We start from the raw sequence: 16,014 nt of genomic DNA on the forward strand, positions 1-16,014 counted from the left end.
GAAATTTAACGCAGAAAAGTGCGAAGTGATAACATTTTGGTAGGAAGAACGAGGAGAGGCGATATAAACTAAAGGGTACAATTATAAAGGGGGTGGAGGAACAGAGAGACCTGGGGGTATATGTGCTCAAATCGTTGAAGGAGGCAGGGCAGGTTGGGAAAGCGGTTAAAAAAGCTTACGGGATCCTGGACTTTATAAATAGAGGCATAGAGTACAAAAGCAAGGAAATTATGATGAACCTTTATAAAACACTGCTTTGGCCATAAGTGGAGTATTGTGTCCAATTCTGGGCACAGCACGTTAGGAAGGATGTGAAGGCCTTAGAGAGGGTGCAGAAAAGATTTACAAGAATGGTTCCAGGGATGAGGGACTTCAGTTACTTGGATAGACTGGAGAATCACAGAATCACAGAAACCCCACAGTGCAGATAGAGGCCATTTCGGCCCATCGAGCCTGCACCGACACATATCCCACCCTATCCCTGTAACCCCAACACATATCCCACCCTATCCCTGTAACCCCACCTATTTAATCCCCCTAACACTAAGGGTCAATTTATCATAGCCAATCAACCTAACCCGCACATCTTTGGACTGTGGGAGGAAACCGGAGCACCCGGAGAAAACCCACGCAAACACAGGGAGAATGTGCAAACTCCACACAGACAGTTGCCCGAGGCCGGATTCGAACCCGGGTCTCTGGTGCTGTGAGGCAACAGTGCTAACCACTATGCCACCGTGCTGGCTGGGGTTGTTCTCCTTAGACCAGAGAGGATCGAGAGGAGATTTGATAGAGGTGTTCAAAATCATGAGGGGTCTAAACAGAGTAGAGAGAGAAACTGTTCCCATTGGCAGAGGGGTCGAGAACCAGAGGACACAGATTTAAGGTGATTGGCAGAAGATCCAAAAGCGCCATGAGGAAAAACTTTTTACGCAGCGAGTGTTTATGATCTGGAATGCACTGCCTGAAAGGGCAGTGGAGGCAGATTCAATAGTGGCTTTCAAAAGGGAATTGGATAAGTACCTGAAGGAAAAAAAATTGCAGGGCTACGGAGAAAGGGCGGGGGAGTGGGACTAGCTAAATTGCTCTTTCAGAGAGCTGGCACGGGCTCAACGGGTCAAATGGCCTCCTTACTGTGCTGTAACAATTCTATGAATCTATTCTATGAAGATGAATAACCAGTTAATTGCACAAATTGACTGCTGCGTTTCCTACAACAGTGACTGCACTTTAGAAAAAAAAGTACTTCATTGGCTGTAAAGTACTTTGGGACATCCTGAGGCCATGAACGGCACTATATAAATGCAAGTTCTTTCTTTCTTTTGTTCTTTAACCTTTTTTTGTGGTATTCTTCAAGGGAGGAATTTTAGTCAAACACCAAACCTTCTGCTTCTCCTCTGAACAATGACACGGGAACTTTAACATCCACTTGAGAAGGTAAGCATTACCAACAGAAGGAAGCCCTTCCAATTCTCAGTAGCCCATTGTTACTCCTAACAAATTCAATGTTCCCTTTTCTCCAAGCCACGGTCACAAGTACAGATGCAAAAGGCCATTAAATCTATTTTAGTTCATCCATCCACAAGCACCTTACACGCCACGTTGCATCATCTATTTTTTTTTCTTAAATAATCCCAAGGTTTTTGTCTCTCTCTCTCTCTACCCAAAAGTCCATTCCAAGTATTGACTGTTCTTTGTGTAAAGAAGATTTCCTGATATCAGTCTTAAATCTGCCTAGTCTGCACCCGCATCTCCTTGTCCTACTCTCAGAATTTAGTTTAAAGCAGTGTTCCATATTTATCATTTCCATACCTTTTACGATCACATACTGTATGTCCCTTTAAGATCATCTCTCGGTCTCCCCCTTCCAAGGGCTAAAAAGCCTAAGTTTCTCCAGTCTCTCTTCATAATTCAGACCTCTGACATAAGGCATCATCAGCCTTGTGCCTTTGCCTGAACTGCCTCTGGTGCTTGAATTGGGCTCTTGTCTCTCAGTGAGCAGAGCTTGACTTGGCACTGTAGGTGTCATCTGACAAGTACACTATGCAGTTTGAGGATGATTTCCTTTGACTTGTATTCCATTGTTCTGGCTATATAGTTTAGCATTATATGCGTTTCATAGATTGCTGCTCTCCAGTGATAAGAGCATCAAGTCTAATACCCTAGATCTCTTTCAATTTCACCCTTAGTTATCTCAACACCACTCATAGAGCACTTGTGTTATCCATTTTCAATTCCTATGTGCAGTATTTAACATTTGGCCTCATTAAGTTTCATCTGCCGTTATTCTGCCCACTTACACATTTTGTTCAACTCACTTTGCAGCTCTCAAGCTGCCTCAGATTCAACTGCCCTTCTATAATTTGGAGTTATTTTCAAATTCATCAAATTGCCTCGAGTGTTTAAATCCCAAGTCTTTGATGTAAATGAAAAACTGTCGTGGTCCCAATACCAATCCCTGGGTCACCTCACTCAGCACTCTTTCCCACCCCCACTGCAATGTAACTCCTAAAACACACCCACTGCTTTTTTACTCTTCAACCAATTTCTTATGCATTCCCAGTATTTAGCCGAATAGGATTCCAATAAGGGGTAACACGTATTGCATCAACAACCTGCCGCCCAATTTATTCATTTGTTTAGGTCAGTGATAGCACGAACAGCTTACTTCACAAGCACTACCACTAAAAAAAAAGTCAGTCATAATGTCAGAGTTATACAGCACAGAAAGAGGCCCTTCGGCCCTTCGGCCCAGCGCCAGCCATCAAGCCCTGTCTATTCTAATCCCATTTTCCAGCACTTGGTCCGTAGCCTTGTATGCTATGGCGTTTCAAGTGCTCATCTAAATGCTTCTTGAATGTTGTGAGGGTTCCTGCCTCTACCACCCTTTCAGGCAGTGAGTTCCAGATTCCAACCACCCTCTGGATGAAAAAGTTTTTCCTCAAATCCCCTCTAAACCTCCTGCCCCTTACCTTGAAACTATGCCCCCTGGTTGTTGACACCTCTACTAAGGGGAAAAGTTTATTTCTATCTACCCTATCTATGCCCCTCATAATTTTGTACACTTCAATCAAGACTACGGAAAGTAAGATTTAAGCCCAGACCCTTCCCCAGTGTGTTCCCTGGTTAACTGTTGAAGATAATGGCCCAGAAATTTGGGTCGGGGGCTTCCCGCGGGTGCAAGCCCCCGACCTGCACTTACCTACCGCGCTGGCCGTTGAGCTGTGGGCCCCCGTGGGATTCCGATCCTGGGCCTCCTCCAACTGCTGGCACGCAGTGCTTGCGTATCCCAGGGGTGCAGTTAGTTCGATGCGTCCCCTGGGATCACGTGGGCCATGGAGAGCCAATCGGAGCAGGGAATGCTTCATTCATAAGTTTGACAGGAAGAGCTGTCAAACCTACAAATACTATAAGCCCCAAAACATCACTAAAATTTCAAATAAATTTTAAAACATCACATTTTTAAAATAACTATAAATTACATGAAATAACTATTTTAAACAATAATTTAAATTTTTGAAAAAATTAATTACATTTTCTAACGGGGCTAAAAATAAACTTACCTTTCTTTAAAGTATTTAAAAATAATAAACCTGTGGAAAAAATGTTTTAATTTTAATTAATTCACCACTTACCTTGTTAAAAGCAGGTCTTGCGCCTGTTTTTTAAAAGCGTAACTGCTGGAGACTTACCCTCCCGGAGAAACCTGCAAAAAAAACGTAAGTTCGATGTGCACGCGCTGCCTCTCCGGCGCACGCGTTCGACCACTGAACCCCTTCTTTCAGGGGAACGGAAGTGCCGGTTTCCCGCGCATGTGCAGTGCATGCACGAAACCGGCACTTTCGTTGGGCCTCCGTGTGAGTACCCCGTGCGTACTCACGTGTTGGGACCCGAATTTCTGGGCCATAATTGCAATATGGAAAGGCAGCCAAATGCTTGCCTATTTAAAATGTGCATATACCGCTGATGACTGCAAAATACTTTTCTGGGCAGCAGCAGTATTTCCATCAGCGAATAAAGCCATTAATCTGCCAAAATACAAATCAAGGGGGAAGAAAAAAAACCACGCTCTAGATCATCGGAAAAAAGCCGTATTTTACAGATAGTGGTGCAGTAACTCAACTCCCCCTGCAATCTTCCTGTTTTTGGGCAACTTTCCAGCAGCTTTGAGATCAATCTTACCAAGTCCACCATACTAAATGTGGTATCATAGGCAGAGAAGGTATCACGCTTTTAGTTTACACAAGTCGCACAGATTTTCTTGATATTAATGGTTAGTAAGAATGATTTTTTACACAGCATTACATAGAGTTTACAGCACAGAAACAGGCCATTCGGCCCAACCAGTCCATGCCGGCATTTATGCTCCACTCGAGCCTCCTCCCATCCTTCCTCATCTAACTCTATCAGCATAACCCTCTATTCCCTTCTCCCTCATATGCTTGTCTAGCTTCCCCATAAAAGCATCTATACTATTCGCCTCAACCACTCCCTGTGGTAGCGAGTTCCACATTCTCCCAACTCTCTGGGTAAAGAAGTTTCTTCTGAATTCCCTTTTTTTAAAAAATTCATTCCTGGGATGTGGGCATCGCTGGCAAGGCCAGCATTTATTGCCCAACCCGAATTGCCCTCGAGAAGGTGGTGGTGAGCCGCATTCTTGAACCACTGCAGTCCGTGTGGTGAAGATACTCCCACAGTGCTGCTAGGGAGAGTGTACCAGGATTTTGAACCACCGATGATGAAGGAACGGCCTACATATTTCCAAGTCAGGATGGTATGTGACTTGGAGGGGAACTTGGAGGTGATGGTGTTCCAGCGCGCCTGCTGCCCTTGTCCTTCTAGGTGGAATGGTCGTGGGTTTGGAAGGTGCTGCCGGAGAAGCCTTGGCGAGTTGCTGCAGTGCATCTTGTAGATGGTACACACTGTAGCCACAGTGCGCCGGTGGTGCAGGGAGTGAATGTTTAAGGTGGTGGATGGGGTGCCAATCAAGTGGGCTGCTTTGTCCTGGATGGTGTCAAGCTTCTTGAGTGTTGTTGGAGCTGCACTCGTCCAGGCAAGTGGAGAGTATTCCATCACACTCCTGCCTCCCACCTTCAGTTCATTCAAAATTCAGCTGCCCGTATCCTAACTCACACCAAGTCCTGTTCACCCATCACCCCTGTGCTCGCCAATCTACACTGGCTCCCGGTCCGGCAACGCACTCGATTTTAAAATTCTCATCCTTGTTTTCTAATCCCTCCATGGCCTCGCCCCTCCCCATCTCTGTAATCCCCTCCAGTCCTACTAACCTTTGAGATCTCTGCGCTTCTTCAATTCTGGCCTCTTGCACATCCCCGATTTTCATCGCTCCACCATTGGCGGCCGTGCCTTCAGTTGTCCAGGGCCTAAACCTTCTTTCGCCACCAATTCACTCTTGTAGCACAAGCACATCCACTGCTAGAAGCTCCCAAGTTTGAATGTCTCACTATCCGCTTGAAACAGTTCTCTTTTGCCATACCCCATTCCACCGTCGCACATGGACTTTTTCAATGCTACCTCTCGGGGGGGAGAAATTCAGCATCGCCCCGTTCGGGGTGCTAACTTTTGAAAGCTGAAAAAATTAGTGCCAGGCGCTAAAGATTCTCAGCTTTCTCTAAATTCGGTGTTGGCGCTCCAGGAAGGAAGTGGAGCGCTAGATCAAGTGCTCCACTTCCTTCCTGGAGCGCTAAAGGACGCAGGCGGGGCGGTAGTGGTGCAGCGCGGCACAATGTCCCGTGCAGCGCTGCCGAGATCAGAGGCTCCTTCCCTCCCTTAAAGGGAAAGGCCATCGCTACAGGCTCTGCATTGGGACCAGTCAGCTGGTCCCCGACGGCAGCCGCGATCCGGCCCGATCAGCCTCGTGCACTCCAGCAGAGTGCCGGGCTGATCGATCGCAGACGAAGAAAAATGCATAAAAATTGAAATAATGCATTACAACAATTTTTATACTTATCACGCCAACATCCCCTTTAACTTGCACCCCTGAAGCGCCCGGTCTCTCGAACAACGCCTCCTGCAGCTGTCGATGTTGTTGCCGGGCGATGCTGCAAGGGGCGGAACCAAAGCTCAGGTCCGGGGCGATGCGCAGGACAATGATGTCACGATCTCCGGGCGCAGGAGATCGTGGCGCAATGGGTTACTGCCGCCACAGACCTCTCAGCCAATTTAGCGGGAGTCGTTCATTTAGCCGCGCCCGGTAGGTAGGTCGTTAGCGCCCCCAGTGGCGATAACGGGAGGTGCCAAGGAGGCCAATTTCTAGGCTTCAGTAAATTACAACCCTCATTTCTGTTTCAATTTTTACAGGATAAAGCGGGTCACAAATGGTAGTGCTACACAACAGAAAGGTTGGGAACCCTCCATAAAAGGATCTCACCCCCTTCAAGAGCAGGCGATTTCCATCTAGGGACAATGGTTCCAGAGATTGCAGGAGATGGAGAAGTTGGAAGTGCTAGTATCCCAAGACCACTTCTAAACATCCTATGAGAAAAACTCTCGCACAATGTTTCCAGGAGCACTGGAAACATGCAAGACCCTTGTTTATCCAACATTAGTGTAAATATTCTGGCCTAGAAATTGGGTTGGGGCGCCAAAGTGGCGCAAAAGTCGCCTAAGCGCAGGATTTAGCGCAGCGTTCGCGGTTTCAGCGATCGTCAGATATTCAGTTTCATTGCCCCTCGAGGGACACGGGGCGAGGCTCGAGGCGCTCCGCGTCCCTCTTAGGGCGCTGAAACTGAATATCGCAGCGCAACGTGCCGCAGCGCCACACGCTGCGGCACGGCACGCTGCGGTACTGCAGGCCTTCCTCCCATTGTTAAGGGCCTGCAACAGTGCGATCCCCGCTCGCGAGTGCCGGCAATGCCGCGGGGGGGGGGGGGGGCGTTAGGAGGCCGAGGACGGAGGTGCTGGCAGGCGGCCGCCGGAAAAAACAGCCGCCCCACACCTCCACCTTAACTTGCGCCACTGCCGGCACAGTAAGGCCCCGTGAACTGCGGCGTTCGCTACCAAATATCGCGAAAGGGGCGCTGCAAAAGGCTAACGCCACCATTAGCGCCCCAACTCAATATCGCGGGAGGCGCAGCCAGTGGCGCTACAGCCACTGCCTGCCTCTTTAGGCGCTAACAAGTGGCGCTACTCACCCAATTTCTCCCCCTCCAAGTTCTTTTTGTCGCCCTATCCTTTTTGTGTCTGTATAGGATCGCCTCAGGCTTCCCAAGCTGGTCCTCCCAGGACTCACCTGGACAACATCCCCAAGAGAAGTACCAGCCTACCTAGCACCCCATCATTGCACTTACCCACTCAGATACATCCACCCTGGAAGGTTCAAACAAACATGAAATTGACGGGCAGGAAAAGACCATCTGGTCCGTCAAGCCTGCCTTACACCATGATGGCTGGAGCATCAGGACTAAAAACTTCCTCCCTCCATTTAATTACTTTATAGGGCTCTATCGGGTCACCTCGAAGTCTACGCTGCTCTAACATAAATAGGCAAAGGTGCTTGAGCCTAAACAGCAGGAAGGCAACACCAGTGGTGAGTCACAGTGGACAGGAGCAGGAACAGATGGAGGAAGAGGAACAGGGAGACCCTCATTGGAGGGTGAGGTCACCCTCTCTTCCCAGTTGCTGAGATCAGGGAAACAACAACAACAACGACTTGCATTTAGATAGCACCTTTAATGTAGTAAAACGTTCCAAGGCGCTTCGCCGGAGCAATTATCAGACAAGAATTTGACACCGAGCCACATAAGGAGACATTAGGACAGATGACCAAAAGTTTGGTTAAAGAGGTAGGTTTTAAGAAGCGTCTTAAAGGAGGAGAGAAGGGTAGCGAGCTGGAGAGGTTTAAGGAGGGAATTCCAGAGCTTAGGGCTCAGGCAGCTGAAGGCACGGCCGCGATTAAAATTGGGGATGCGCAAGAGGCCAGAATTGGAGGAGCGCAGATATCTCGGCGGGTTGTAGGACTGAAGGAGGTTACAGAGACAGGGAGGGGGCGAGGCCATGGAGAGACTTGAAAATAATGATGAGAATTTTTAATTTTAAACCAGATCTCCATGACCCAGCCTTTGAGAGAAGGATGCATTCTGAGCACAACAGATTATCGGGGTCCTTGGTGGAGCTGGCTGGAAGCTTCTCAACAAATGGCAGCTAGCACAGAGCAATCCACCAGTTGCATGTGGAGGATACTGAGGGTCAGCTTAGAGAGCCTGCAAAAACTCTTGGATAAAGGGGCAATTTGGGGGCCACACCACCAAAAACAACTCAAACTAATGCCATCCAGGTCTATGGTTACACTTTCACTAACTCACTAGGCATGGTTACCAAAATGATGTATGTGGTGGAAATGGGCTTCCATGATGTAATTGGAACCGTCAGGTCTGTACACTTGCAGGTCAGAGGCAACAGTGTCATGGATGCTCCAACTAGGGTCGGCGGGGGGTGGGGGCGGCGGTGGGTGACGTGGCCATGGAAGGCAAGAGTCTCTTGCTGGACTTCCACATGACTCCCGCCACCCCATCTGTGACTGTCCAAGAGCCAGGAGGCAGGCTGGTTCAGACTATATTCATACCTTTGGATAGCTAACAGCCTCTGGGGTCCGTGCTCGAGGAGATTGGGGACCACCTCGTTCCCAGTGCCATGTTCCAGAGACACAGCTTAACCCTCCTCTCCTAGTCTCCTGTAAGTAGAGGCTTGTGTTGAAGTAACATTTGGATAGGTTAAGTGTGGACCCAGAACACCACCACGGAACGGTGGGCAAGAAGGAAGCACCATGGTGATATACAGTCACACAAAGAATATATTGGAATAAATCACAGATGGAACGCCATCATTGTTCTATTTGTGCTTCTTTTCTTTACTGTAGATGAGCAGGGAAATCCAATGTGGGTGAAAGTTTGCAAATAGGAGGAGAGTGCTGGAAGCATTCTCACTGTTTAGATTATGGGATGGACTAATAACAAACATTTGGTAATAGGAATTACTGCATTTTGTAGTATATAATGCATCATGACTGCAGGGATACAATATTTAAGTCAGACAATTCTTTTCTTGCGCACTTGCAAAGTGCATAGCTCAAATGAATAAAAGAAAAAAGAAAGTCTTACATTTCTATAGCGCCTTTCACGATCTCAGGACATCCCAAAGCGCTTTACAGCCAATTAAGTACTTTTTGAAGTGTAGTCACTGCTATAATGTAGGAATACTGAAGCATAACTGCCATACAATATGGTTCAGCAATTTTGTCTGATATGTTGCTTTGCATAAGCATAAGTTAATATTGTTTACATCTATCAAAAAGAAAATGGTATTATTCATCAGCATTCTATTGTTCTATTCTTTCACTATTCCTCCCCATCCAAATCATCTCATTAAAATCCTACAAAGCTCTACACAACGGCAAAGTTCTATACTGTTCTGACTGGTGCTGGGAACGCAATGCTGCAATTCCTACACAAGGTCGCAGTGTCATTTACGGGTTGTTACATTACTTTAGCTATCACATTAACTGAATCGTGAATAAAATTAGCGCGTATTGTCAAACGGAAAAAGTGAACTGCATTCAGCAATACTTAACCTGGTGGACATACCCTGATCTTAAGTGTACCACTGCAAACATAGTTTACATTTTAAATTATAGAATAAATCTTAATGGATAAAGAATGATTAGCTATCAAAACACAAGGGAAATTAAGTGCCGAGAAGCCTACATTGATTATTTTAAATTATTGCGCTTAGAACATAATGCATCTTTGACTCGCGTTTGGATTTGGTATGCTTTTAGTGAGCTTTAGCACATTTACAAGACTTATGGACTATAATTACAAGGGAATTCAGGTAATAGACACATCAGTTATAGGTAACGTGCCTTAACCGGACAATTGCATAAAGACTTGCAACATGCTCACCACTTGAGCGGACTTATCAATAAGCATCAAATAATACGAACACTTAATCCTGGGCCTCCGAGATCCAAGACTGCTAAAGTAACTATCAATTTAAAAATGGGTTTTGCGAGAGGGAGAGAGAATTATATCATGGTCTCATATCCAAGGTTAAGTAGCTTCTTGAAGTTATGTCGCACACTACATCTCATACCACAGTTGGGAACCTGCCCATGAACAGAACTTTTCCCTGTCCACAAATGGAAGGAAGTGCCATGTTTTTGCACAGATCATTCTGCAGAGTAGGCACATATTGCTGTAATCGATTTTCTAGAATCAACAAAAATGTGGGGGGGGGGGGGGTGGGGAAAGGGGGGAAACTTCAAGTAAATAATGTCAACATAAGACATACGTACCAGTATGCGTGCGGATGTGGGCAAGAAACGCCAGTGAATTGCTGCTCTTGCAGACCTTCCCACAATACTTGCAGACGTTGCCTTGATTTTCCTGCCGCTCACAGTTTATTTGTTCCGTGTCCTCCACAATGTACTTGTTCACTTCCCTCAGCATTTCCTCATGCTTCTGCTTGATGTGCACAAAGAGGTCCTGCTCTGAATCAAAAGGGGTGCTGCACTTGACGCACTTGAAGGTGGCACCGCCTTCTGGCAGCTCTTCAATGCTCTCCTGCTCCATTCTCTGGTGGCCCACGCTCGCCAGATGCTGGTGCAAGTTACTCTCTGTGTAAAACGACTTGCCGCACAGCAAGCAGTGGAAATGCTTTTCCGCAGAAGGATGCTTCATGGCAATGTGAACATTCAGCCCGTTTACGCCATCGGCCAGGAACCCACAGTCCTCACAGCGAATACGTTTTGGATCGTGCAACAAAGATCCTTCGGTTTTCCTCTTCCTCACAACTTGCGAAGAATCAGTCTTGTAAACTGCAACCGCCCATTCATTGGATGAAATTCCATCGGCTCCCTGGCTATCTTCGCTATTGTCAGTACACTCGGATTTTTCAATCCAGGACTTGTTTTTTAATCTTACTATGGAGGCATCAAACTCAAAATATTTTTGCAATCCCTTACCCTGGAAATCCAGCTTTGTAAGACCGTCACTGGTACTCTGGGTTACTTCCAAGGCATCGCTTTCCATTTCTTGGCTCATTTCATTCGCACTTTTCTTATCCCAGTTCTTCTCTCTTAATGCTGCTTCAACTTTGATTTGCGCATCTAAAAGAGCCTCATCCACTCCAAAATCTTGCTGGTGCTCAGTGTCATCCTGCTCGGGCACCGCTGCTGTCGTCGGCTCTACGATGTCTTCATAGTTGCCATCAATTTGTTGTACAAGGTAAACTTGGAAGTGATCAGAGTTCTCAGGCTGCTGAAGACTTGCGACTTTCAGATGTCCATCTTCATTTTGTTCTGTAGCGCAACCTTCACCACCTTCTGCGAGGGCTGAAAGTTCTAGTTGCACTTGGTTTCGTTCTGTCACACCATTGTAATTCGGCAGGTTTTCATCTGGATCAACCATCTCATTTGGTGTGCTATCCAAGTTCAATCTTATTTCCGTTGTCACCTCAGCCGGTTTAACATTCGGTTCAGCTTTCTGTCGCTCGTCAACCTGGGAATCCTCTTGAAAATTGTCCTCTTCTGTCCGAGAAGCTTCAACACTTGAATCAATATTATCATCATTACTCGTCACACTGGTTTTCTGCAATGTGACAATGTCTACACGGCACCTACTCGAATCTTCCTCAATGGGTGACTCTGAAATCTGGTTTTGGGTTGCTTCCAGTACTGTTGACTTTACTGATACAGAATTCAATTCTGAAGAATGGTCCTCGGTGTCTAAAGATGCATCTGAGTGCGCAGTATTTGCCTCTAATATTCCAGATTCAGCTTCAGAGGAAATTTCTGAATTACACACTGTTGGCAGAGCCTGAATGTTTTCTTCTTCTTTAGCCATTTCATTTTGCAAGGATTTTTCCTCACTTTCTGCCGTCTCAAACGCGGCCATTGTCTCTTTAGAAGCACTGACTACATCATCGCTTTCTGGTGCTTTCTCAGTTTCAATGATGTGTAAAGTAAATTCCTGGGCAGCATCTTGAGGAATTTCTGAAGCTTCCTCGTCTTCATTCCAGCTCTCTTTATCCAGAAAATCATCACTCCCTTCTTTCTGATTTCCATTCTGTGGCGCATCAGTCACCGGTGTGCTGGACTCATGCACCTCGTATTGTCCTTTATCCTGGTTTAATTTGAGGTAGGACTGACTTTTAAGCTTATGCTTCTCTGTAAAGGCATGTCTCATCATTTCGCGCCGAGTGACAGCATAGTAATCACACGCCATACAATAGTAGTCAAAATCTTTAGTGTGTTTACGTTTGACGTGTAACTCGAGAGTAGCAAGGGAGTAAGCAACAAAGCCACAGTACACACAAGTATTAGCATGGTTTCCTTTGAGTCGTTTGGAATTGGATGAACCGTCATCCTGCGTTGTATTATTTGGTTCCACATCCAGAACTGCCTCCGCGTCTTTTTGATTTTCCACATTCTGTTGATGCTGTGCTGAACGAAGACTCTCTAAATTTACACGAGTACACTTCTCAGTGCTCCCGGACTGGCTCTCTACATCAGGAATCTCTGGCTCCAAAACTCTGCTGCTGTTTTCAACACGTTCAGCTGAAGGAAGTGCAGCAGCATCAGTCTCAGTCACTTGTGGGTTACCCTCGTCGGGAGAGGCAGTAATCTTTCTGCAAACTTCAACAGGCTTGGAGACGTCAGCCCGATTTTTGTGTTTCTTGGTGTTACAGTGACGATCCATGTCGCCTTTGGTGACTGTGTAGTAGTTGCATGCCTTGCAGAAGTAGCTGTATTGGTGACTGTGTTTCCGCCTTATATGAATGTTCAGGTTCGTGACACTGGAAGCCAACAGACTGCAATAAGGGCAAGTTCTAGAAATATTCCCTTTGGGGCGCCCTCTTTTAATGCTTTCTGCTGACTGAAGATCACTGTCTTTTTGAACAGTTTCCACATTGCTTGCATCACCTTCTGCTATCTCCCAAGTTACGACAAATTCCTCTTTGGAGTTTGACGGTTCAAGCACCTGAACACAGCCTTTATCGATTTCAGTATTAACATTCCCCAAAGCCCCGGGGGTCTTCGTGGTTTTCTGAACATCCTGAACCCCAATAGACACTTCTTCCACACACTCCTCCACCGATGGGCCAAGATTTCTTTTCTTAGCATTCTCAATGTGCCTACTCCGTTTAATATGTTTTTCCATGGCTTCCTTGTTAATCGTGTAGAGGCTACACACTTTACAAAGAAAGTGATACTCTTGTGCATGTCTAAGTCTAATATGTTTCAAAAGCACTGTGGCTGATCGAGCTTTATAAAAGCAGTTCTTGCACTGTAATTGGGGTCTACTGTGCGTTGAGCGTCTCAATATATTTCCTGCAACTACTCTCGTGATGGAAGGCTTCTGAAGATCTTTTAACAAAGGGCCTGCTCTTGGTACAGTAGGTTCTTCACTTCCATCTGATGAGGAAGAGATTTTATTCAGCTCCTTTTCTCTCGGCTGCTGTCTTTCAGTTTGCTCGGCCGCAGTATCTTTCTGCTGTGGGAGTATATTTCTTGTGTGCTGCTTGGCACTGTCGTGGTTCGCTAGATCCTCTTCCGATACAAAGTGCAGCTTGCAAGCCGAGCAGTAAAACGCCATTTTGTGTTCTTGGTTCATGTGATCCTTAAGAGCTTCTTCATTCGAGGTCACAAACGCGCAGAGTTGACAGTCAGTCTTGGAGAAGTTCATTTGGTGCCGGTTGCTTTGGCAATGTTTTTCGAAGTCACCCTTTGTGACACAGGCATAGCCACACGGTTGACAATGAAACTCCATTTCTTTTGTGTGACGCCTCTTTATGTGCACCTCTAAGCCCTTTCGGTTCTGAAATAAATGGCCACAGTAGGAGCAGGTGCGGAGGGCTTTACGGTCGGCAGGGCTTAGCTTCGATTCGGGGTTCTCAACGTTGGAGGCTTTGTTATCTGCTAGACTGGCAGATGGGGACTGAAGGTTTTGATCTTGTGAAGTACTTTCAATGCTGTTTTCAACCAATGTTGATGAGTGAGGAACTTCTGATGGGGTTGATTCCCCTTCTTGATTGCCACTTGAGCAACTTATTTTAGAAGTTTTCCCATTCTCCAAGCTTGCATCACTGCTTTTACCTTGATTCTCAGGTTTTCCTTCAAGGTGGTCTGTTTTTTTGGCAATTATTTTACTTATTGGTTTTATGCCACGATTCTTCCTTCCAGGAAGTCTGCCTCTACCTCGCTGCACTTCAGGAAAAATTTCTCTCTTGTGAGGAAGCCGGCCTCTACTTCGACTATTATCCATCGTCAAAAGGCTACCTCTTCCTCGAAGGTTTCTTGGAGCCCTTTGGTTCCCCACTTCTCCCTTGGAAAATCTGCCCTTACTTCTTGTACTCCGAACGTGTTCCGAACTGTCCTTGTAACGCACACTGCACGGTCTCAGGCTGACAATGTTATCTTTATCAGAGCGCCTTCGTCTTCGATTACCCACCTGTTCTTGGGGAAGATTAATTGGTTCCTTTACTCTTCTCAAAGTTCTTTTGAGAGATGCTTTTCCAACACTACAATCATTAAGCTCCGCTCGTTCATTTGCTGTTGGCACTTTTTCACTAGATAAAGCTTCCGCACAGAGATCATTACCACTGTTCTTAGACTTCTCCAAACGCATAGCGCTTTTAACATCCTTCTGGGCAAAACTTCTGCTGCTCGTCCTTCTCAAATTTTCAGGCTTCTTGCCCAGTCTCAGCTCATCGCTGTTAACGTGTTTTGCACTCTCTACATTGTCTTTTGCATCATATTCACCAGAAAGTCCCTTTTTGGAGAGCAAATGTATGTAGCCGCCCCGTGCAGCAAGATTCTTCCGGCGAAGGTGAGTCTTTCCACGGCAGTGGGTTTTCAGCAGGTTTTCATCGTAACACTGGTAGCCACAGAGATCACAGCTCAATCTTTCTTCTTGTACATGCTTGTGCTTGAGATGTGCTTGCAAAGATGCTACACTCTCAGCCTTGAATTTGCACTGAGGGCACATGTGCGCCTTGGATCCTTTGGAATGATTCTCTTTAATGTGTTTGTCCAAGTCATAGCGTGAAGGCAATAACTGGCCACAGAGCCTACAGTTAAATCCTTCCTTTGTACTTGTATTTTTACTTGTGCTTTTAGCTTGTTTTTTATGGAGAACTGAAGAAATATGCTTTCTGTAGCTCTCCTTTGAGGGGCTAGTAACATTGCAAATATCACAAATGAAATAATTGTCATTGAAGTGGCGTTGCTTTACATGAGTTTTTAGTGCAGTGTTATTTTTCGCTGTAAAGTTGCAAGAAGGGCACGGCTGACCTGCTCTAACTTTGACCACCTTAGTTGTATTCTGACAATCTCCCGTTTGCCCTTCGGGCTGTGCATTGGATTTCTTCACGTCATTTTGCACCTGCCCGGTTTCTGTCTGTGCCGGCTTTACTTCACGTGGCAAAGCCAAGGGTTCGGCAACCACAAGATCCCCGCTACCCCGAGATTGTTCCAAAGTGTCACGTTTCTGTCTTTTGGCCGGAGGGTCATCACCACCACCACACGGTCGCTTGCTACCCTCTGCTCCAATCTCGTTTTGACAGACGCCATCGGTGACCGCCTTTATTTCCGAGGCGACGCTTCCATGCGAGTCCTTGGCGCTCTCCGGCTCGGCGCTCGTTTCTCGTCTGCAACGTCCGAGCGACTCGGTTTGTGGATCCCGTGCGAGCGCGGGTGCCGCTTCGGTTCTCGCGCTTTGCTCTTCGTCGGCTGGTAACTGAAGGGAGTCACGCTCGGGATCTTTGGATTCCTCATTTAAATCCATTGCTGCGGCTTACGATCAAGGTATTTCATGTTGCTGCCAGGGAACATCAGTAGAACGGAACAGATCGTCTCCACTCCCTTTGACCCTAAATGTGACGGAGAAAAAAAATATGTAACGCCATTGTAATTCAAAAGTATTCAACAGCGAAAAACTACACAACGTACAGGCTACTCCAACCAAGAAAAAAAATGGAAACAGTGAATTTAACAGA

General features: G+C 46.4%; 1 protein-coding gene across 4 annotated transcripts in view; it reads right to left on the bottom strand.

Annotated features, from left to right (window-relative positions):
• znf407 (zinc finger protein 407) overlaps positions 1–16,014 on the bottom strand; it is a 659,746-nt gene that overhangs the window by 596,600 nt on the left and 47,132 nt on the right. For all 4 annotated transcript variants that reach the window (XM_085993655.1, XM_085993656.1, XM_085993654.1 and 1 more), the window contains exon 2: positions 10,313–15,888. In XM_085993655.1, coding sequence (XP_085849781.1) covers positions 10,313–15,803 — 5,491 coding nt within the window. In that variant the 5' untranslated portion in view covers positions 15,804–15,888. The remainder of the gene's footprint in view (positions 1–10,312; positions 15,889–16,014) is intronic.

The sequence above is a fragment of the Somniosus microcephalus genome, chromosome 7 (assembly GCF_052327205.1).
Source record: "Somniosus microcephalus isolate GS21.2 chromosome 7, FLI_Smic_1.0, whole genome shotgun sequence".
In the NCBI taxonomy this organism is placed as follows: domain Eukaryota; kingdom Metazoa; phylum Chordata; class Chondrichthyes; order Squaliformes; family Somniosidae; genus Somniosus; species Somniosus microcephalus.